Source organism: Orycteropus afer, unplaced genomic scaffold (assembly GCF_000298275.1).
Source record: "Orycteropus afer afer isolate SDZICR_OR568_19922 unplaced genomic scaffold, OryAfe1.0 scaffold00894, whole genome shotgun sequence".
Taxonomy (NCBI): domain Eukaryota; kingdom Metazoa; phylum Chordata; class Mammalia; order Tubulidentata; family Orycteropodidae; genus Orycteropus; species Orycteropus afer.
Window position 1 is genome coordinate 288293 of NW_006922481.1, and position 23754 is coordinate 312046.

At 45.6% G+C, this 23754-nt stretch overlaps 1 protein-coding gene across 1 annotated transcript in view; it reads right to left on the reverse strand.

The window, feature by feature from the left end:
- Positions 1 to 23407, reverse strand: part of FKBP9 (FKBP prolyl isomerase 9) — a 71913-nt gene extending 48506 nt beyond the window's left edge. Inside the window, exon 1 of the mRNA XM_007958247.2 lies at positions 23175 to 23407. Within this exon, the coding sequence (XP_007956438.2) occupies positions 23175 to 23407 (233 nt within the window). The remainder of the gene's footprint in view (positions 1 to 23174) is intronic.
- Between the last annotated feature and the right edge of the window lie 347 nt (positions 23408 to 23754).

Below are 23754 nucleotides of genomic sequence, written 5' to 3' on the forward strand. Positions count from 1 at the left end.
AGCACAGCAGCACTTAAAATTTTATTATATTTTCAGTGACAGTTTACACAGTATATTAGGTTCTCATGAAAAATTATTCAGTTACACTGGTTATATTTTTCACAATGTGTCAACCTTCTTATTAATTCCGTTCTAGTTGTTCCAAACACAATAAAATTTTAAGTGCTGCTGTGCTGTACCTCATTAGGATGTGCCAGCCTTCATTTTATAAACTGCTTCCACCTTCTCCTCATTTTCCCTAAGGAAGAGCTTGGAAGAGCAGCACAGTCCAACTCACCACCCCAGCCCTGGGCAGCTTCATCAGACCTGCCCCCTCTTCCCCAACTACCATTTCTCCTCCTAATTTCATGGCCCCTTTCAACAGTCTTCCTTTTGCCAAGGAACAGAAAGTATCTTTCAGTGAACAGAAAGCAGGATTCCAAGTTCAGGTCAACAAGGCAGAATACAAAAGCATATGGTCAGTTTTCTGCCCAAGAGGGATTTACACCTCCACCCCTGTAAGTCGAGGGCCCCAATACCCGCCTCCTGGGTGCTAGCTCTTGAATTTCCCTTGTCTGAGCCTCCCGCCATACATTGAGCCATCATCAAACTAACCAACCAGTTGCAGCTGAGTTGACTTTTTGACGCACAGTGACTTCATATGTGTCAGAGTAGAACTGTGCTCCATAGGCTTTTCAAAGGCTGATTTTTCAAAAGTAAATCACCAAGCCTTTCTTCCAAGATGCCTCTGGATAGACTCAAACTTCCAACCTTCGAAAGCCAAATGTGTTAACCATTTGCACCATCAATGTTGTTGTAGTTAGGTGCTGTTGAGTCGGTTCTGACTCCTAGCAACCCTGTTATTGTTGTTGTCATTTGCCGTCGAGTCGCTCCCGACTCATAGCGACCCCTCCTTGGGTTTCCGAGGCAGTATCATTACAGAAGTAGGATTGCCCAACCTTCCTTCCAAGGAGCAACCCTATGGACCACAAAATAGAATAATGAAATAGCGCCCAGTCCTGTGCCATCCTCACAATCACTGCCATGCTTGAGTTCATTGTTGCTCCACTGTGCCAATCCATCTCACTGAGAGTCTTCCTCTTTTTTGCTGATCCATTAATAATGGACCAGAACACAGGGCTTCAAAGCCTCCCTAGGCAAAGAGCAACAACACACAGGCTGGAAACTACTTTATAAATATATACATATTTATATAAATATATTTTTTCCACATAATCTAAATATAATTTCCAAATTTAATGAGGATTTTTAATAATAACTTCTATATATATTTGGGGGGGAGCTCTGGTAGCATGGTGGCTAAGACACTTGCCTGCTAACCAGACGGCTGGTTCAAACCCACCAGCCACTCCTCGGAAGGAAGGTTGGGCAATCCTACTTCTGTAGTGATACTGCCTCGGAAACCCAAGGAGGGGTCGCTGTGAGTCGGGGCCGACTCGACGGCATATAACAACAACAACAACATATATATTTGGAGCTCTGGTAGCATAATGCCTAAGGCACTTGACTGCTAACCAGAAGACTGGCGGTTCAAACCCACCAGCCACTCCTCGGAAGGAAGGTTGGGCAATCTATTTCTGTAGTGATATCACCTTGGAAACCCAAGGAGGGGGTCACTATGAGTCAGGTCCGACTTGACGGCACATAACAACAAAAACAACAACATATTTATTTATTTAAAAAAAAAAAAAAAAACCAGTGCCATTTAGTTAATTCTGACCTTTAGGACAGAGTAGAACTGCTCCATAGGGTTTCCAAGAGCATATAACTCTTTATACGGAAGCAGACTGCCTCATCTTTCTCCTGCAGATCAGTTGGTAGGTTAGAATTGCCTAACCTTTTCATGAGCAGCCGAATGCTTTAACCACTACACTACAAGAGATTCTTAACTTCTATAGAAAAGCTAAACTCACTACCAACGAGTCAATTCTGACTCATAGCGACCCCCACTGGGTTTCCCAGGCAATAAATCTTCACAGAAGTAGATTGTCCTATCTTCCTGCTGCAGAATGGCTGGTGGGTTTGAACCACCCACCTTCTGGTTAGCAGTCAAATGCCTTAGTCACTGTACCACTAGAGCTCCTTTAACTTCTACATAAAGAGCGCTTATTATTATGTGTCAGGAACAGTGGCAAACTAAGCTCTTCACGTATTTTACCTTACTCATTCCTCACATGATACTTTAATGTACAGTGCTATCTATGATATTTAGGTTCCTTGGAGGTAACAAATGTCCCAATGTAACAAAGTTCACCAAGTACAGAAAAAAAAACAACCTAAAACCCTGGACTGTACAACTCTTACCCTCCAGCACAGGGCCTCCCAGATAGTGCATAAAATTTGCTGTTTCCTCACAGTGTTAATTTCTTCATTTTATGATTACCTATGTACTGTGAACAATTAAACAGTAAAGTGTTAAAAACAAAAATGCTTTCTGAAGGAAATGTACACAATTAAACACATAAAGATCTAACAAGACAAGACCAATCTTATCTATTGCTTAAACCTCTGACCATCTGGAAAAATCATTTTTCTGCACAAATTTATGCTCATCAGCAGAACTGGCACAGACTGATAATGCAGCATCAAGCCCAGAACTGGTAATGAAAATTGCTTCTGCAAGCTCTAGGATAAGCACTTATACAGCCTGTGCTGGCGTCTGACTTATTTACACCCTTCACAGCCGTCCATGTAGGGTCCTGCAGGAAACAGATGGTACACCCAAACTGGGCAATTCCAGGAAAGTCTTTATTTAATAAAAGGTTGTATGCAACCGTTTGTGTGCTGTTCCAGGAAATTCAAGGGATAGTGTAGTACCTCTGGGGCTACAGCAGGGGGTGCTGTTAACACACCTGGGCCTGAAGGACCAAGATACAGGGAGAGCGGCTCAAGGACACCTGACTGGAGCTGGGTCCTCAGCCCATAGTGTACAGCTTATGGTGATCCTATAGGCAGGGAGCCAGAGGAATAAATATCTCCTCCTCCCTCTCCTCCCTCTTTCTGATCTGCTGATGCCTCCACTGGCTGAACTGAACCAGAAGTCAGATAACGAGGTCAATGATATAAACAATCATATGCATACATATGCATACAGTTTTTTAAAAAAACCAAACCCACTGCCATCCAGTCAATTCTGACTCATAAAGACCCGCACTGGATTGTTGAGGTGGTAAATCTTTACAGAAGTAGATTGCCCAACCTTCATTCCATGGAGTGGCTGGTGGGTTTGAACCGCCACCCTTCTGGTTAGCAATCAGATGCCTTAGGCACTGCACCACCAGAGCTCCTCACATATGGCTTTGGTGGTTGTAAAATGGTCATAGTAGTACAAGAACCCGTCTAACTTCATGGAGGATAATGAGAATCAAGATCAGCCCATAGCTGACCTCTATCTGGTAGAAGTAAGGCATTCCTCCACTGTCTGAATTTTTTTTTCCCCCCACCAATTCTGACATCTGTCCCCCCCATGGAAGTCTTTCTTTCTCTTCTGGGTTCAATAATTCATTGCCATGGCCATATAGAATGCACAGATCATACTTCCATTTAAGTGGTTTACTAAAATAAGTGGGTACAACTCAGGATCAGGATCTAGAGGCTACAGGTGAGGATTAGGATCAGGAGGCACGTAAGTAAAGTCTAGAAGACTCTCCCGCAAAGAAGAGTACATCCCTCTGTTCTTCACTGCGGCGTAACTCTCTCAGCTTCTCTCAGCTGTGCATGTCCCCTCTAAGCTGTGCAGGACTCCTCTTAGCCCCTTGAGGACAGGCTACCTCTGAGCTTTCTCAGGGCAAGCCTTTTCTCAAACCTCTGAGGACAGTCTTCCTCTCAGCCTCCTGAGGACAGGCCTCTCTGCCCTCCGCCTCCCTGCAATTCTACCAGCTCTGCCACAGAACCCCTTCCAGATCTTTCACTGCCTTCAGTGTTACAAGCCCTTGACCCACGTTACAACTCTTTTAGGAGGTTCTTTCCCTTCTCTCTCTCTCTCTCTAGTTCTCTTCTTGCCTTTTCTTCTTTCTGTTTCTTTCTTCCTTCTATCAACCTCTGTGTGGCTTACTGCATGCATAAGCATACCCCTCATCAATATCGAGACACAGCCTTACCACCAGGGCTATGAAATGACGGAAATGACTAATCCTCTCGGTAAACCACCAACACTTCATTTGCATAGTAGACTACAAGTCACTTCATTTGCATAAGTATACTACAAGTCACTTCATTTGCATAAGTATATTGAGCAATCCCTGCAAGGTACTTAAAACAGACCAATCACAGGGCAGGCTGCAGCCCCCCCAGCCAGACAAAAAGTATCAAACTCTTGGGGGTAGAAGTAGGGTAAAAGTAACCCTCAGGGCTTAGTGGAAAAGTCTCTCAAGCTATTTTTCCAAAGAACCAAGGCAACTCATAAAGGAACTCATTTCACCACAGTGGTTCAATGGGAGAATTCTTGCCTTCCACGGTTCAATTCCTGGCCAATGCTTCTCAAGCAGAGCTACCATCTGTCTGTCAGCAGAGGCTTGTGTGTTGCTCTGAGGCTAAACACGTTTCAGTGGAGCTTCCAGACTAAGATGGGCTAGGAAGAAAAGGCCTGGCAATCTACTTCAGAAACTCAGCTAGTGACAACCCTATGGATCACAATGGGCTGATATACAACTGATCATGGGGGATGGTGCAGGAGCAGGCAGTGTGGTCTCTATGAGTTGGAGAGTCAATGGCAGCTGATAAGAAGACAGTGCACATACAGTCTACACAAGTCAGACTCCTAGAGCAAAGAGCAAATGGAAAAGGTAATGAGTTGACCTCTCGAGAGGCAAATGGAAATTACCCAGCACACCCAACACTCCCCTTTCCTCTCCAGACATTTATTCTTCTCCTCTACTTATTTATCCCCTTCAACTGCCTTCCTGACATTTCTACCTTCCCCTGCCCTGAAAGGGGTGAGAGGAGGTAGCTAGCTACAGTCCTTTCCAATGATGCTCTTCCAAATATTGACACAGGACCACTAAGATAGGAGACATCATGTAAAATCCATCATATTCCACTTTCTAAGCTGTCTGTACATAAACACACTTTATCATGTAGCACATTCTCACAGGATGAAAGAAGTACCCTTGTGGCTATATTTGTATAGCATAAATACTATGGCTCTATACCTACTCCTCACTTTTCGGCATGTTTATGTTCCAAAGACCAGGTCATTATGTGAAATTATCACTGTGCAAGAGGCAGGGATTTTACCTCATCTTTGGCACCAGTGTGTCCCCCTCAAATCATGCACTGACTACTGGGTGCCCCGATATATGTTGCAATGCACGTGGCACTGCGGTTCCCCCTTCCTCATAATCCTTCCCCACCACTGTGAAGCCTGTGGGAGTTAGGGGTAATAGTGGTGGTGGCGGCTGGGTGTTGCCCACTGCCCACCACCTCCCACCACCTGCCCTGGGCAGGGACCTTGCTCATCCCCCATCTTCCCTGGCCCCACAGCCCCATGCAGTATCCTTCTCTCTCTTCCCTTTTCCACTTCCCAGCACCAACCTCCCTGGTACCTTCAGGCCCTTGCCCAGTGTCATGCCTACAAACGACCTCACACTGTTCAGCATTGCTCCACACCCTCTGTGGCTGTACCGAGATGCTGTGGATGAATGGGAGAAGTATCCTGTGATCTGATTGTCACTGGGGTCTCTGGCATATTGTTCAAGGTAGCCTGAAGTGGGCTCCCTGGGCCCAGCCATGGCCCTGCGTGCAGTCTGAACCATCAAAAGCTCCACCTGAGAATCTTTCCAACATTGTCATAAATGTAAAATGTTGGATAACAAGATAAATCGGTAAGTGAGGAATAGGTCTATTTCTAAACTTAGATTTAAATCTCCAATGAGAATGAACTTTTAAAAACATATGGCAAACTGGACACACTCACTCTCTAAGGCCCCCAAAATTCATCATTCCTTCTCCAAGGTTCCAAAACGCCTCTTTCTAAAACAGTAAACTTAAGAGAACTGGAGAGGAGTCCACTGCAATCAAGAAATGCCAACAAAATGTTGGAAGATGGAAAAGGAATGGAGGAGCAGGCACTGACCTAGAAGGGAAGAAACCTAATCTAGGTGTGTGCAAAAGAGGATCTAGCCAAGGGTGGGGACAGTGTACCTCCCAGAGCCATGAAAACGCTCCAGAGGATAGGAGGTAATGGAGGGAGCAGGAGGAGGCACTTGTTCAAAGCCAGCACTCAGAACAGCTAGACCTCATCCCACAGCTCCTTCCCTACTCCTCGCAGCTTGACAAGTATAATTTCAAACTTTATAGAGTTATTTAACCCTCATCTAAAATATTCCATGCAGACAAAGTGTATGTGAACTGCTGTATGGAAGATGAATTTGCTCTGTAAACTTTCACCCAAATCACAATAAAATTAAAAAAAAAAAAAAAAAAACTGTGCAAGAGCTAAGGGGCAAAGTTATAGTAACTTCTTAGCCACAGCCAACCACTCTGAGAAGGAGCAAGGAGTTGGACCTGTGGGCTTGGGACTCTGGTCACAGGGAACATCAAGCTCAAATGGCATAACATACTACACAAAAACACCGTTCTACATCCTACTTTGGTAAGTAGCAAATGAGGTCTTAAAAGCTTGTAAGTGACCATCTAGATGCAACACTGGGCCGTTCCTTATCCAGAGCAAAGAAGAATGAAGAAAACCAAAGATGCATGGAAACAATTAGTCCAAAGGACTGGTATACCATGCAATCCTCAGCCTGTATGAGACCAGAAAAACTAGATATTGCCCGACTAACACTGTCAACCACTCAGAGGGTAATCTATGTAGGAGATCCTGCATAGAGTGGGAGAACAAAGTGGAACAAAACTCAAAATCATAAAAAAAAAAAAAGAAAGAAAAAAGGACTAGGTTTGCTGGTCTGATAGAGCCTGGTGGAATCCCTGAGGTTATGGCCCCTAGCTGCCTTTCCAAGCCTGAAATTGAACCCACTCTTTTGTGTGTGTGTGTGATTTGGGTGAAAATTTACAGAGCAAGTTCACTTTCCATACAGCAGTTCACATACACTTTGTCTCATGACACTGACTCCAATTTATCACAACGCAACAGCTCCCCTCCCACTTCCTCCCGATAGTTACCTCTTCCCTGTGTCCTTCCCTCCCATGCACTCCTGCCCCTGAGCTGTCTCCCTGTGCATAAACAGCCCTTCTTTCTCCCATGATTGTTGTCTCCAAGGAGTGTATCTACCTCAGGTAAATGTTCAGCTCATATGTCTGTCTTTTGTTTGGCTGGAAGCCACAGGTGTGGGAAGTGAACCCACTCTTGTGGCTTCCAGCCAAACAAAAGACAGGCATATGAGCTGAACATTTATATTACATAGATACACTCCTTGGAGAGATCAATCATGGGAGACTAGAAGGGCTGCATATGCACAGGGAGAAAGCTCACAGGGCAGGAGTGCATGGGAGGGAAGGATAGAGGGAAGAGGTGGCTATGGGGAGGAAGTAGAAGGAGAACTATTGCATTGTGGGAGATTACAGTCAATATCATGAGACAAAGAATATGTGAACTTCTGTGTGGAAGATGAATTTGCTCTGTAAACTTTCACCCAAATCAAAATAAAATTAAAAAAAAAAAATCTTGCAAGCGGCCATCTAGATAGAACTATGGATCTCTCCTGGTCCAGAGCAAAGAAGAATGAAGAAAACTGAGAATGCATGGAAACAATTAGTCCAAGGGACTTGCAAACTCAGCAAAACTCAGCCTATATGACCATGAAACCAAAAGAACCAGATGGTGCCCCGCTACCTCTACCAACCACTTGGGAAGGGATCAGCACAGCAGATCCTGGACAGAGTGAGAAAACGATGTGGAACAAAATTCAAAATCATTGGGTGAAAAAAAAAAAAAAGACCAGGTTTAGTGGTGATAGAGCCTGGTGAGACTCAGAAATTATGGCCCCCAGCTAGCCTTCAGGGTCTGGAATTGAACTCACTCCTGTGGCTTCCAGCCAAACAATAGACAGGAATATAGGGTGAATATTTACATCCAGTACTTTCAAGGGAGAACCCAAAGGCAGTATTTGCATAGGGAGATAGCTCAGGGGGCAGGAATGCATAGGAAAGGACACAGGGAAGAGGTAACTACAGGGAGGAAAGCTGTTACACTGTGGGCAACTGCAGTCTATGTCATGAAATAAAATGTGTATGAACTGCTATATGGAAAATGAATTTTCTCTGTAAACTTCACCCAAATCACAACAAAAATTTAATAAATAAATAAAATACTGTGTATATGTATTACTTCTTAAACATTAAATTAATTTTAAAACTCTGGAAAAATTAATACACATTGTACTTGCCAAGATCATTATTATTTCAAATCCAGAGACAAAGGGAGAATGGCCTTAACAAAGGGAAGAGAAAACTGCCCTGAGGTAAGCAAACTGAAGACCAAATCAGCTATGAGATGAAAAGTTAGCTTGTTCTCAATGCCAGTTTTATGTTCAGCTTAAACAATTAAAAACTGAATACAAACGGAACCACCAGAATGGAAATAATGAGAATGCTCATGCATAGTGAAAAATGTAACCCATTTCACTGAACAGTTTGTGTAGAAATTATTGAATAGGAACCTAAACTGCTATGCAAACCTCCACTAAAAACACAATAAAGTGTTATTAAAAAAGAAAAAACACTGACTGTGGTGGTTTTCAACATTAAAGAGATGTCATATTTTGAGAACTCGTAACAGGAAGTAATACAGAGCGAGGGCACTGGACATAAGGGCCAGCCTTCGGGTTCCTCAGAGTTGGTCCAGTCTCAGATCGACTTGTGTCTGACTCACATGGCACTGCCTCACATGAGGACTGTGGTGAATGCGGCTGAAAAATAATAAAGAACTCCCCTCTAACTGGCTGCCCAGCTCTGGGATGTTCCAGCTGAGACTCAACAGGAACTCACCTGTTTGAGTTCCACTAACTCCTTCTAAACCTTAACCCCACTGAAGACTTGAACGGGGAGAAGCAGACTCTGCCTTTTCTGCTTTCCACCTCTCCCCCCACCCCCACACACTCCCAAAGATGACTTTGGGCTTCCCAGACCCTCTGTCCCTAAAAGATCCACCTTTACCAGCAGCTAAAGAGATCTGGCAGGGGGAAAGGCAAGCAGTCAATGGACTGACAAATCATCTGTCTGCTACCCAGATGGAAAAATGTGAGAAAGCTGCAATGAAGAGAGAAGGTGAAAGGGGGCCGGGGGGCTGAAAGGAGAGAGGAGAGAAAGGGAGAGAGCAGGAGTAGAAAGGAGGAAAACGAGAGAGAATGCACCCATTCATATCTCCAACAAGGATCAGCCGGTGAAATGTGAGCGCTTGGCATGGCAGGTCTTTGGCACAGTAAAGTATCATTAAAAGAAAAATGTTGCAAAGTAAAGTAAAACCATGGCATTGCTGTTACAGATTTTTATTTTTCAGCAATTGTACATATTAAAATGTCAGATACCTATAAATCTAATGCTATACAAGTGCTCAGCCCAGAAAAATACAGTCAAATTAAATCATCAGTAAGGATGTGCAAAGACCCACAAATGAAAATTAAAAGCACTGCCAGGAAGTCATAGTGGCTGTTAGGCAAGACTGCCAATGGCCTCATGAGATAGTAGTAATAAGATGCATCAGCCTCAGGCTAGGTAGGCTATTTCCCTAAAGTTAACCAATCCGCACTTCACTAACACCCAACCAGCAGCTTCTCCTTTATCACCACTGTTCTTTTTCCACAGAAGAGATACTTTGCCGATTCATACGTGAAAACACTTCCTGTCTAGGACAGGAGCATCTTGACCAGTCTCTCTGCCATCACTTTCCCCTCCAGTCCATTGGGCTGCTGCCAGCCTACTGGCTCCTCTACTGCAGGGGTGGGCTCTACTTAGAATCATGTGACTTACCCTCCACTAGGGTAGACACCGGACCTAAAATGGACAAGTAAGAAGCCCTTCTGGAATCTGGAACTGGGAAAAATTCCAGATAGTCAGTGTTGGGTGCTGGCCCCAAGAGGTAGTGTGCTTCAAAGAAAGTCTGCTGGGGAGACTCAGAAAATTCATGACTCTGGACCTTCAGGAGGAATCAGATGGATTCTTGCAATAAATTTCCCCTCCCTTCTGCTTAAGCCAGCTAGAATGAGTTTCTGTGTCCCTCTCTATCCCCACTTGAGGGCAGGAATTTTGTCTGTTTTACTCTCTGCTACAACCCAGAAGCTAGGACACTGGAAGCTGAATGAATTCATGAGTATGCAAATAAACCTCCAAAGAAGCTGATATCTGAGGTTTCTACTCATACTGGCAGTCTTCCCAGAGCCCCTCTTGGATTAATCCACTCATTCTGCACAAAAACTCCCCAAATGAATGAAGATGAAGTACAAAATCCCCAGTCCAGCTGTCTGGGCCTTCCATGGAGTGATTCTCACATACCACTCCAACTGAGTCTCCCATCTTCTGACTCAAACATCAGGGCCTCTTGCTGTTCCCTGAGCACATTGCTCATGTCCAGTCCTCAGAAGCCCTCCATTTACTATCTCTCCAAAACCCTCCCCACCTCAACGAATGAAATATCATCTATGCTCAAAGCCCAACCAAGCACCAGATCCTCCTCAAAGCCTTCCCTATGGCTTCAGCCAGAAGAAATTCCTCTCTCTTCAGAAATGGTGGAGGCTTCCATGTTTACTACTTACATGGCACCTTCTGAGTGCTGGCTGATTTATGTGAGGCATAAGAAAGCCCAGAGTTCGGAGGCAAGTTATTAGCTCGGTAACCAATGTTATCTTCCCTTTTGGGGCCGTATGCCTTATCCCTCCCTCACTGCTTTGTTTTTCACCACAGCCCTCACCAACTTCTAATTTATAATGTGTCTCTCCCCACATACCTGCTAGCATATAAGCTCTATGAGGGCAGGGATTTCTGTCTGTTTTACTTACTGACGCATCTCTAACAAGGAGTCCCAGCGGTGTAACAGTTAAGTGCTTGGCTGCTAACTGAAAGGCTGGCTGTTTGAACCCACCCAGTGGTTTCATGGGATAAAGACTTGATGATCTGCTTCCCTAGAGACCAGCCTAGAAAACCCTATGGGGTAGTTCTACTCTGTCACTTGGAGTCACGTTATGAAGGGGAATCCAGACAGCAGACCTAGAAAAGTAGGTACTCAACAAGTATGTGTTGAGTAAATGAACGATACACAAAAAGTTAATCTTTATTAATGAGCCTGATGGCTTATTTATTTATTTATTGAGCTTGATTCTTTTAGACCAAAGCAAACTAAAATTCACTGCAGGGGAGTCGATCTAGGCTCATGGAGAACCCATCTGGTACAGAGCAGAACTGCTCCATAGAGTTCTCTTGGCTGTAATCTTTACAGAAGTATATTGCCAGACCTTTCTTCCACCGTGCCAACTGGGGGGTTCAAACCACCAACATTGAGGCTGTCAATTCGATTCCAAATCATAGTGACCCTACAGGACAGACTAAAACTGCCATAGGAGCTCTGATAGCATAGTGCCTAAGACACTTGACTGCTAACCAGAAAGCTGGCGGTTCAAACCCCCCAGCCACTCCTCAGAGGGAAGATGGGGCAATCTATTTCCATAGTGATACTGCCTCGGAAACCCAAGGAGGGGTCTGAGTTGGGCCTGACTCGACAGCAAATAACAACAACAATCTTTACGGAAGCAGACTGCCACATCTTACTCGCCTGGAAAGGCTGCTTGGTTTGAACTGCCTATCAAGCACTTTAACCACCACACCACCAGGGCACCTTCTTTAGGCTAGCAGTCCAGCTTAAACCACTTGGACCACTGTTATAGATTGAATTATGTCCCTAAAAAGTATGTATTATAAATCCTAACCTCCATGCCTAAGGTTATAATCCCATTTGGGAATGCACTGTCACTGTTATGCTGATGAGAGAAGATTAATATAGAGTGTATCTTGAGTCAATGTCTTCTGAGATATAAAATAGATTAAACAAGTAAGCCAGTAAACATAAATGGGGGAAGACAGATGCCAAGCCATACGTATAACAAGAGCAGAAGGTCAAAAGAGACAAGTGTTATCGGACCAAACACGGGTAGGGGCCTGGTGCACAGTCAGGACAAAACAGTTTACACAAGGAGCTTGAGAGGAGAGAAAATTATTTATTGCAAAGCAGCAATGCACGGAGTAGGCGTAGTTCAGTAACCAGATCTGACTCCCCGAGATGCCATCTAAATACAGTTTTTCTAAGTTGTAGGAAAGGGGGCTGTGCATATTCACAAAAGGTTGAGGAATTTTGGGCATGAAATGGTGAGGACTGCAGATGAGTCACACCAGCTTCCTGTTATCAGCTGACCAGGGCTTGGGCAGACGGGAGAGGGTCCACAATTAGCTTTTGTTCCTGTTTGCCCTATTGCCAGAGTTAATTTACAAGTTGTTTCTAAGATACTTTTAGCAGTCTATCATCTGCAGGAATGTTTTCCAGTCAGTTCTTTAAGGAACTGAATGAATACTCATCTGTCGGGGTGGGAAAATAGTTGGGGGTAATTTAGTTTTCTTATCTATTCTAGGTGCCAGGGTGGGGAAAATAGATTTTACTTTACTCTGGTTTCACAAGGATCTATCTCCAGAACTAAAAGAAAAAGCCTTCCCCTACAGTCAGCACAGGGGGCTCTAGTGGCGTAGTGCCTATGGCATTTGACTGCTAACCAGAAGGCTGGCAGTTCAAACTTACCAGCCACTCCTCAGAAGCAAAATTGGGCAATTTACTTCCATAATGATATCGCCTCGGAAATCCAAAGAGGGGTGGCTATGAGTCGGATCCAACTCAACAGCAATGAATTTGGTTTTGGACAGCACTCCAAACTATGAGAAAATTAATTTGTTTGTTAAAGCCACTCATTTGTGGTATTTATGTTATGGCCACACTAGATAACTAAGACAAAATTTAGAACAGGGAGTAGGGTGCTGCTCTAATAGAAACCTAAACTATGGGAGTAGTTTTAGAATTGGGTAATGGGTAGAGGCTGGAACAGTTTTAAGATGTCTGATAGTAAAAGCCTAGATTGCCTTGAAGAGACTGTTGGCAGATTTATGTATGTCAAAGACAACTGTGAGGAAGGACTCAGAAGACAATGAGGAGAGCTATAGAGAAAGTATTGGCTTAGAGAATACATGTGACACCAGCAATAGAATGTTGCTAGAAATGTGGATGTTAAATGTGCTTCTAGTGAGGTTTTAAAAGAAAATGATGAACATGTGATTGGACTATGGAGGAAGGGTGATGCTTTTTAATCAGTGGCAAAGAACTTGTCTGCATTATGTTCAAATATTTGGTGAAGGTGAAGGCAGAACTTGTAAGTGATGAACTTGGATATCTGGCTGAGGCAATTTCTAAGCAAGATCTTAAAGGGGCTTTGTGGTTTCTCCTTGCAGCTTATAGAAAAAGGCAAGAGGAAAGACATGGCCTTAAAAATGAACTCCACAAAATGAAAACAGAACTTACAGATTTAGAAAATTCTGTTGTACAAACTAAGGACATGTGTCATATAATTTTCACCAAGGTTGTAGGTGACATAATCTTTGGTAAAACAGACTAAACCTGTGACTAATAGATCTAACCAACTACCATAGCAGAAAACTGATCAGCTTAGACTAAAGGGGACAGACAAAGAATAATAGGAAAGAACACTGTCTGCTTCTAGGAATTCTACAGGCAGGAAACAGATCAAAGGGGCTACATCTGTTGTTCACAAAGAAAAAAAAAAAGAACCATCCTGGAGTAGCTCGGAAATCAGAAGAAGAGGGAGCACGGGAAGCAGGGCTGCCTCAATTTCAAAATGTAGGCCATGGCCTCCTCCATTTAAGAGTCAGATCTTGAACCAGCTCAGATTCAGAGTGTGGGTGGTCCAGCCAGTAACAAGCGCAAGGGGGCAAGGCCGCTACACAAAGATGAGAGGGCAGGGCTGCCATGCCCAAAGGGCAGAAAAACCAGGCCTCTCAGGGCCAAAGGGATGGGGTCATCACTTATATGGACTAGGAGAATGGGGCCTGCTCAAAGCCAAAAGAGCACAGTTGCCATCCCAGTGAGCAGAGAAGGCAGAGTTGAAAAGCCCAGCGCTAAGGGGCCTCCACCCAGAATCCAGCGGGTGTGGCCAACTCAGAGTCCAGAGGGCAGGGCCATTGCCCAGATGGTCTCAGAGAACAGAAGATTATTTTCAAGTGTCCACAGCTAGTGCAGGCTGGTGGTTCAAACCCACCAGCCACTCCTCGGAAGGAAGATGGGGCAATCTACTTCCATAGTAATACTGCCTCGGCCACCCAAGGAGGGGTCGCTATGAGTCGGGGCCAACTCGACGGCACCCAACAACAACAGAGCCAATTCAATTTGTTCTGCTGGGTTTTGGACACACTTGGCACCGGCTATCCCTTCTTTCCCTCCAATTTCTCCCATTTGTAATGGAAATATCTACCTTGTGTCTGTTCCACTATTGTACTTACATTCTAGATTTCACAGGTTCACAGATGAAAAAGAATTTTGCCCCATAATGGAATTTGCCTAAATTCTCACCAGTATTTGTTTTAAGATGATTTAGAAGGTGAGATTTTGAGCTTAGAGTTGATTTAAGACTTTTGGGATGATGTGATGGGGTAGATGTGTTTTGCATGTGGCAAGAGTCAAAGGGTGGAACGCTATGTATTGAATTACTTCTCCCAAAAATATGCGTTGTAAATCCTATCCTCCATGCCTGTGGTTATAATACCTTTTGGGAAGGTGTTGCCTTTGTTATGTTGAGGAGGCAGGATCAGTGGAGGATGTACCTAGAGGCATTCTCTTTTGAGATATAAAAGAGATTGAACAAGCAAACCATTAAGCAGTGATGGGGGGAGAAGAGATGCCAAACCACATGAAGATTATCCTGGAGCAGAAGCTCAAAAGAGACAAGGGCGTTCCTTTAGAGCTGACCAGAGAAAAGCCTTTTCCCGAGAGCTGGCACCCCAAATTCAGTCTGCTAGACTCCTAACTGTGAGAAAATAAATTTGTTTGTTAAAGCCACCCATTGTGGTATTTCTGTTATAGCCAGAACTACATAACTAAGACAGCCACCCAGGCCACTTTTTAAAATCAGTTGCTGATTACAAAATGTGGTTCCCAGGCAGCAGCAGCTGCAACATCTGGGAACGTGTTAAAAATGCAAATTCTAGGACTCCACCTCAGCCTCAAGGAATCAGGAACTATGTGTTAACAAGCCATCCAGGTGACTCTCAGGCAAACAGTTCAAACACCACAGTGTTAAAGCATCTACAACTCTACATTCCTAGCGGGAATGTGGCAGGCATACAATAAATATTACTGAATGCCTGGACCCTAAGGGCCTGCAGACAGGCTGCTGTGAATGAACCAATCAGGCATTGGCTTTCTCTGCTTAAAGATCACAGACATATAAACCTGAGTTCCCTGAATGAAATCTGAGCAAAGTGATCATCACTCTCACCCTCACTGCTAGCAATGCTGTTGTTGTTGTTGTTATGTGCCATGGAGTCAGACCAACTCATAGCAATGGTGTAGAAATCCTAAAGGCTGAATCCAGAGGGACTGAGAAGAGCCCCCAGTGCTAAAGAATGTTGTTGTTGTTGTTATGTGCTGTTGAGTTGGATCCGGGTAGCTCCTTGGATTTCTGAGGCTGTAGCACTACAGATAGTAGATTGCCTGACCTTCCTTCCGAGGAGTGGCTGGTGGCTTTGAACTGCCAGCCTTCTGGTTAGCAGTCAAATGCCTTAGGCACTAAGGCCACCAGAGGTCCCGCTGGAGAGTGAGGAGAGTGAAAAGCTGCCTTTTTCCCCTCTGGCTGGAGTTGCAGCCACAGAAGTGCATTAACGCATTAATGAGCCCCCAGAAGCTTCGAAACAAAAAGAAACCATGTCTAACCCAGAAGCCAAGGACTAAAGGGCTGAGCTTCCTGTAGGGGCAGACAAGTTAAACACAGGTTTACTTCTGCATATTGGGTATCCATCCCTGTCAGGAATTGTAATTTTGGTGAAAAGAGGCCTTGAGTCTGTAGGCAGGTGCTGTGGGGTTGGGAGAAAGGCCAGCCATACCTAGAAGCAGAACCTTTAATGTAGAGAAAAAAATGTGAATTGTTCACTACAGATTAGTAAGTAAGCACATGCTTACCTTGCTTATTGGGTAGTCTGACATGGAACTCCTGGCAACTGAGGATGCCCACAAACCAAAAGGGCACCAACTGGTCCCCAATGCCAGACAGAAGGAAGAAATCTCAGTGGAAAGAGAGCTTTCCTTTATGGTTTGAGTGTCTGACCAGATGATAACCACCGCTGTCTCCTGGACAAAACCTCCAAATCAGCAAAAAATGTCCAAAACACCCAGATTTCTCCTCCCCAAGCATACAGGAATAGCAAAGTCATGCCTTAACATTTTATAAATTTCCAAAGGAATGGAGACCAAAGAGAGACTCTAGAGGTTTCTACTGTGTTCCAGTCACTGAATGCGTGCTATCTCCCTGATGCACACAGAGGTAGCATGGGGCCCAGGTGCAGAAGCTAGCCCGGGTTCAAATCTCTGCTCTAGCACACAAGCTGTCAATCTTGGGGGAGTTAAACTCTCTGTGCCTCCATTTTCTCATTTGCTAAAGGCTATAATGGCCCAGTGGCACAGCAAGTGGTATCCAAAGTATAGTTAAATAAATGCTACCTGCTCCAGTCCTTTGCCTCCTGACAGGTATCAAAGTTAAATTTTAACCAAGCTCTACGATCCTGGAAAGGAGCCCAAGTGGTGCAATGGTTAAGTGCTCAGATGTTAACCAAGAGGTTGCCAGTTTGGACTACCCAGAGGCTTCTCAGGAGAAAGACATGGCAATCTGCTTCTGTAAATACTGCTCTTCACATAGGGTCAGTATGCGTCAGAACCAGCTTCGATGGCACCCAACAACATGATCCTGGAGAGCAAAACTAAAAAACAAACTCACTGCCATCAGTCAGATCCAACTCAAAGCGACCCACACTATCACTATGGAAACAGAATGTCCAACCTTCCTTCCAAGGAATGGCTGGTGGGTTTGAACTGCCAGCCTTCTGGTTAGCAGTCAAATACCTTAGGCACTATGCCACCAGACCTCCTTCCTAGAGAACAGTGGTGGTCAAAGAAACTCCTCCCACCCTCTTGTTCTATAGCAATGCTGGCTGCAAACAACTGACAAAGGCAGACTTAATGATCTCCTCTGTTGAAATAAATTTTAAACCTGCTGCCATTGAGTCAATTCCAACTCACAGCAATCCAACGGGACAGAGTAGAATTGCCCTACAGCATTTCCAAGGCTGTAATCTTTATAGGGGTAGCATAGTGGCTAAGGCACTTGACTGTTAACCAGAAGACTGGCAGTTCAAACCCACCAGCCACTCCTCAGAAAGAAGGTTGGGCAATCCTACTTCCGTAGTGATACTGCCTCAGAAACCCAAGGTGGGGTCGCTATGAGTCAGGGCTGACTCGACGGCACATAACAACAACAACAACACAATCTTTATAGGAGCAGATAGATGGATCTTTTTCCCAAGATAGATCTTTTTTCCATGATAGATCTTTGTGATCAGCTGGTAGATTCAAACTGCTGCTCTTCTGGTTAAGCAGCTCAGTGCTTCAACCACAGTGTCACCAGGGCACCTTCAAATAAACTTTAGACAAGCCTTTTCCTGCTTTATCTCTTGACCATCCTCTCCCTCAACAATTACTTCTCACTACTTATTAACTATTATCCAACATTCAGCATTTATGGCAATAGTAAAAAATCTACTCAACTATTTTGCGCATTAATCTGGATTTCTTCCCTGCATCCAGCTCTTGGCTAGTAGAGCCACTCATGTCTGCCAGGCTCACAGATGAAGCAGCCAGCTCCCCAGAAGGCCTCTTGCCAGTCCCATCACCAGAGCCACCGTTGCAGCTCTTCATGCCAAACAGGCAATTGAGGCAGATTTTGAGGGAGCCCTTTTAAAAGGGGCCTGCAAAGGTTAGAGGAGCACGCAGGGGCGGGGGGGGGGGGGGGTTGCGCTGCAGTGGCTCCTCTCTACTTAAGGACCCCAGAGGGACCAAGGCCTGCAGCAGGAAGGGTACTGGGGATAATTTGAGACCTGTGGGCTGCAGCAAAAGATGACCAGAGCTCCCTCCTCCACCACCCAGGTTGTTGTTGAACTCCTATTCAAAGCACCTGTGAGTCACTAGGCTCTTGGCTCAGGATTCCAAGCCCTCCTAGACCAGCACACGATATTGCTCGCTTACTTGCTTCCATGAGATCATCCTCGGCCATTGGGGTGGCAGAAGGCAGCTGGGTGCTATGGGTGGGGAATTGGTGGCAGGTGAAGGGGGGCATGGCATGGGCAGCAACTCTCACTGACCATCTTGACACCCACTCACTCCCACCCCCGCCAATCTCCACTGGTTGCCTGAGCCTCAGAGCTGCTAACTGTGCCTCTAGCCCAGCCAGCCTCAGGGCCCAGGTCCACTCAAGTGCCAGCCCCCATGGCAGAGCCCTGGGGTCCAGAAAATAGCTGTGCCAGAGGTACAGCAGTCCCAAGGGCCTGGGGCCAGGCTGCCTATGCATCCTCTACCTCCTAGCATAGCACCAAGTTTGCATAATCACTTGGTCTTTGTCACCTAACCAGACTGATAAATGAGTAGGTGTAATCTCTCATCTCTCTCCCCAGTGGTCCCTCAGGATCCAGGTGGCCTTTTCAAAAGAAAATAAAACATTATTGGCCATAATTTTGAGCTCTGTAAAGTATTCACCCATCCCAGTGACTAACTCCCCTTATTTTCTTTTATAAACCTTATAGTTCTTTGTCCCAGGGGGTAGGAGCTGGTCTTTCTCCCCACTGCAGTAGTAACCCTCCTCCTATTGTGTTTCTTCCCACCCTTCCTTTAGTCTTCTCTCTTACAGTGTTGTTGTTATGTACCAAGTTGATTTCACTCATAGCTACCCCTCCTTGGGTTTCCAAGGCAGTATCTCTACAGTAGATTGCCCAACCTTCCTTCCGAGGAGTGGCTGGTGGGTTTGAACCACCAGCCTTCTGGTTAGTAGTCAAATGCCTTAGGCACTACGCCATCAGAACTCCTTCCCTTACAATAATCCTTTTAAATAAAGTCTAATTTAACATTGTCTAGTACATTTTTTTCTTTGGCATAAGCCCATCTCAAAAGCTGTCTAAAGGACTGCCAATCCTGCCATATACACTTAGAGGTGTACAAAGGATCTCGTTGTGTTGCAGATGCTAGTACAAATGCTTAGTATAACTATTTTCTCATTCTCTCCTAATCCTGGCCAAACCTCACTGGGGAAATGTAAACTTCAGTCTACTGGTGAAAAGACTGGTTAAATAACGAGGCCAAGGTCACCTGGGGGAAACCAAACCGTCTGATGGGAACTTCCTAAACTGCCTGTCACCACCGCACTTGAAAATTTACTTGCATTGTACTCACCACTTATCCTCTTCCCTTGATACAAAACTGGCTGAGGCTAAGCCCCCATCTATCCATTGGATTGCACCTCTTCCTGGCTCTTCAGGGTCCCCCTCCCCTTTTTTCTATCTTTAACCTCTATCTTCCTCACTAGATCCTTCTCTGATACTAATCATGCTCAGGTTCCTCCATCATTAAAAACAAACAAAATGAAAACAAATAATTCATCTTGGACCAAATATCCCCCTCCAGTTACTGCCTTATCTCTGTCCTTCCTTTCACAACCAAACTTCTTGAATTGTCCACACTTCCGCACCTTCACCTCAACTCAATGCCTCTTCTGACTCCAACTGGATCCCAGATTTCACCAAAATGATTCCCACCAATGTTACCAGAGACCTCCTCCTTGTCAAATCCACACGAACTCCAACATGCTTGTCTGTCTTACTCCACCTCTCAGCAGTGTTTTCCCATTTACTGTTATTACTAAGTGGTAACTCTGGTAGCATAAGTGGCTAAGACACTTGCCTGCTAACCAGACGGCTGGCGGTTCAAACCCATCAGCCACTCCTCGGAAGGAAGGTTGGGCAATCCTACTTCCGTAGTGATACTGCCTCGGAAACCCAAGGAGGGGTCGCTATGAGTTGGGGCCGACTCGACGGCACATAACAACAACAACAACAACAACATACCCCTGGCCTATGAGACACCACACTCAATGGCTTTCATGTCCAATCCTTTGGCCATGCCTTCTCCTCTACTTGGCCCTAGATATCTGGGGTCCAGGGGCTCCGTCCACAGCAGCGCTCTTCTCTTCTCACCTGTATATATATCATTCACGGCCCCATAATCATGCACCAGCCTCCCAAATCCTCATCTCCAGTCAAATCTCATTCCCTAGTGCCAAACCCACAACCTACTAGGTGTCTGGGGACCCATAGCACTGAAACTCCCAATGGCCAAAGCTGAACTCCTTCCACACCACCTCCTCTGTCCCCACCTTGTTTATAGCTCCACAGTCTACTCAGGGACTCAGATAGCCAGACCAGGCTTGGTGTGGCCCTTGACTTCTCCATAATTGCCTCCCAGCCAGCGAATCACCAGATCTAAATCCTAAAAAACTACCTTTCCTTGGCCTCTGCCACTACTCCAGGGCAGGACACCACCAGCTCTCAGGAGACCTGCATAGTCTACAGACCCACTTCCCTGCACACCATTATCCACTTCAAAGCCACAGGGACCTTTGTAAAATGCAAGCCTGACCACTCCCTCTCCTGATTAAAGTGGCTTCCATTATCTTTAGACAAAAGGCCAAACTCCACAGCCAGACAGACAAGATTTCTTAAAAGTTGGTCCCAGCCTTCCTCTCTGGTCTCCTTTCATCTCTCCTTTTGTCCTCGGTCACTTCCCCATTCCCACCCCAAGCTTGACCATACTGAACAGCTTTCACTTCCCCTAACAAACCTCCAATAATAATAATAATAATAATTAAATTAAAAAAACCCAAACTCACTGCCATCAAGTCAATTCCAACTCATAGTGACCCCCATGGGGTTTCCAATGCTATGAATCTTTTTATAGAAGCAGATTGCCTCATCTTTCTCCCAGAGTGGCTGGTGGGTTCTAAGCACCGTTCTTTACGGTTAGCAGCCCAATGCCTTAACCACAGCACCACCAGAGGCTCTGCATATGCTCCCCCCTCCACCAGCCACACCCCTTCTTCTCCCCACAGCCCACATCCCTCAGTTCCTCCCTAGTAAATTTCAGGGCTTATCCTAGCACTCTACTTGCTTAGGATTCCGGAGAGTCCATCCTGACAATCCTCCCCATGCCACTCTGACACACACTACATAAAGTTAAATTTTCTGTGTGTTTCCATAGCTTCTTCCCTTTCTTCCGTCACATATGTGGATCGATTACATACCATCAATTGTAGATTATGTCACTAAACTGTCTGGGTGCAAATCCCCACTTCATAACTTAAGTAGTACTTTGGGCAAGTTATTGGAACTTTCTGAGCCTCAGATTCTTTATCAGTAAGGAGGCACCTGCATCACTATTTTGTATGGTGAAATGAATTAAGATACTTAAAAGCACATAATAAATGTTCTCTAAGTGTATGTTGTTATTCTTAGTATACTTCTCACACTATGCTGCAGTTGCCCAGGCTGTAAGCTACAAGTACAGGAAGGGTACAAGTCTTCAAGGGTAAACTCTGCATAAATGTTTGCTGAAGGGAGTAGTTCCTCTGTGCACTTTCCATTGTCACTCATTCCCTCACAGTGGATGCCATCCTTAGAGAATAGAAAATAGTAGACAATTTGTTCTCGTGGGTACTGTTAATTACCATCAGCAGCAAAAAAATCTTCCCTATTTTCTACCTAAAGAAGCAACTGAAAGAAGATATACAGCTGGGCAATACACACACAAAAAGATGTTCAACATCATTATTCGTTCCCACTGCCATCAAAACCACAATGAAACACCACTTCATTCCACTAGAATGGCTGGAATTAAAAAAAAAGACAAGTGTTGGCCACTCGGTAAAAAACTGGAACCCTCATACATTGCTGGTAAGAAGGTAAAGTGGTATAGCCACTTTGGAAGACAGTCTGGCAATTCCTCAAAAGGTTAAACAAAAAGTTAACATGTGACCCAGCAATTCCACTCCTAGATGCATAGACACAAAAGAAATGTGCATTTCTGTAGCACAAACTAGGGACTCAAACAAGTCTTGGGAGGAGAGGCCTAGAGCTCTAAGAAAAGAGGGCTTAAATGGGCTGCTTTACCCTAAAGCTAAACTGGAGAGAAGTTAGGGAGGTGTGTTGTAGTCAGAGCAGGGGCAGAGTAAGGGAATGATGTGTAGGCCTGGTGCAGGGCACCCTGACAAAGGTGGGTGAATTCTTTGCACTACATCTCCTACCCAAGAGAGCTTCTCTCCTTTCAGTAGGTTTTCTGCCTTAGCTTGAGTGGGAGGGCCCTATAACGTGATGGTTACCCTTAGATTCTGGACTCGAACTATCTTGGGTTAGAATCTTGGGTTAGAATGTGACCCCACCGCTCAAACAAGTTTTTTTCAGCCTCCCTGGCTGAGTTATCTCACTGGTAAAATGGGGTAATGACAGTACTACCTCATAGGATTGCTGTAAAAAGTAAATGAATTAATGATATGTAAAGCATTCAGAGTGGCACAAACAATCTGGGCTGTAGTACTAACTGGAAAGTCGGTGGTTGGAAATAAAGGCCTGGCAGTCTGCTTCTGTGAAGATTAAACTCAATCCAAGGAAATCCTATGGAACAATTCTAATCTTGTAAAACATGAGTCAGAATTGACTCTACAGCAACGAATAAAAGCATTGAGAATTACGCCGGGCAGATTCTAATAGCTCAATAAATGCAAGTTGCTGCTATCATTGTCTTCTTCACAGTATCATCAGCAAAGGAAGGAGGAAACCCCACTTCATCATCAAAGGCACGCCGGCGTTCCAGAGAAGCGCGCGGCCAGCAGGAAGGCTCACAATCAGGGCTGAGGGGCTTTGGGTCGAGGGGAGCAACCCGAGAGGGAGGAGGGAGAGAAGGAGCGCAAGGTTCTCGGGGCGGAGCTGAGGGAGGTCCGTTGGGAGTGAAAGGCCAGTCTGGAGACCGGGAAGCAGTAGAGCAGGCGCTGCACTCTTGGAGGCTGGGCCGAGCGCAAAGGACGTGGTACCTGGAGTCGAACTTCTGGCCGTCGGGGAAGGTGCCCACGTAGTGGTAGCGCACGAAGTCGCCACTGCGCACAGTACGCGGGCACTCGTCAGGCACGAAGCGCCGCTCGATCTGCAGCTCCGCGTCCGGTCCAAGGCCCAGGCCCGCCACGGGAGCCGCCTGCCCGGTCACCCAGAGCAGTAGCAGGAACAGCGGCGGCGGCGGGGGACACCAGCCCGGAGCCCTGAATGCCATTCGGAACAGCGACGAGAGGAACGGGGTGCGGGCGGGAAGCGCAGGAACTCGGGCAGCGTGGGTCCAACCTGGGCGCGGGGCGCCGTTTGCAAACGTGGAAAAGACTCCCGGCCTTCCCCGGGCAGCAGCAATCACAGTCTCCTCCTGCCCCCCGCCCCCCAACCACATCCGAGCGAGGGGAGGAGCCGTGCGCGCGGAGGGCGGGCCTGCCGCGCCCCGCGCCTGGCGACAGGGCCAGGCCCTCCTAATTTTCCTGCCCGGGAGCAGTCTGGGAACTTCCAAACCAAACCCGCTGCCATGAAGTCGATTCCAACTCCTCGCGACATTTTAGGGCAGCGTAGAACTGC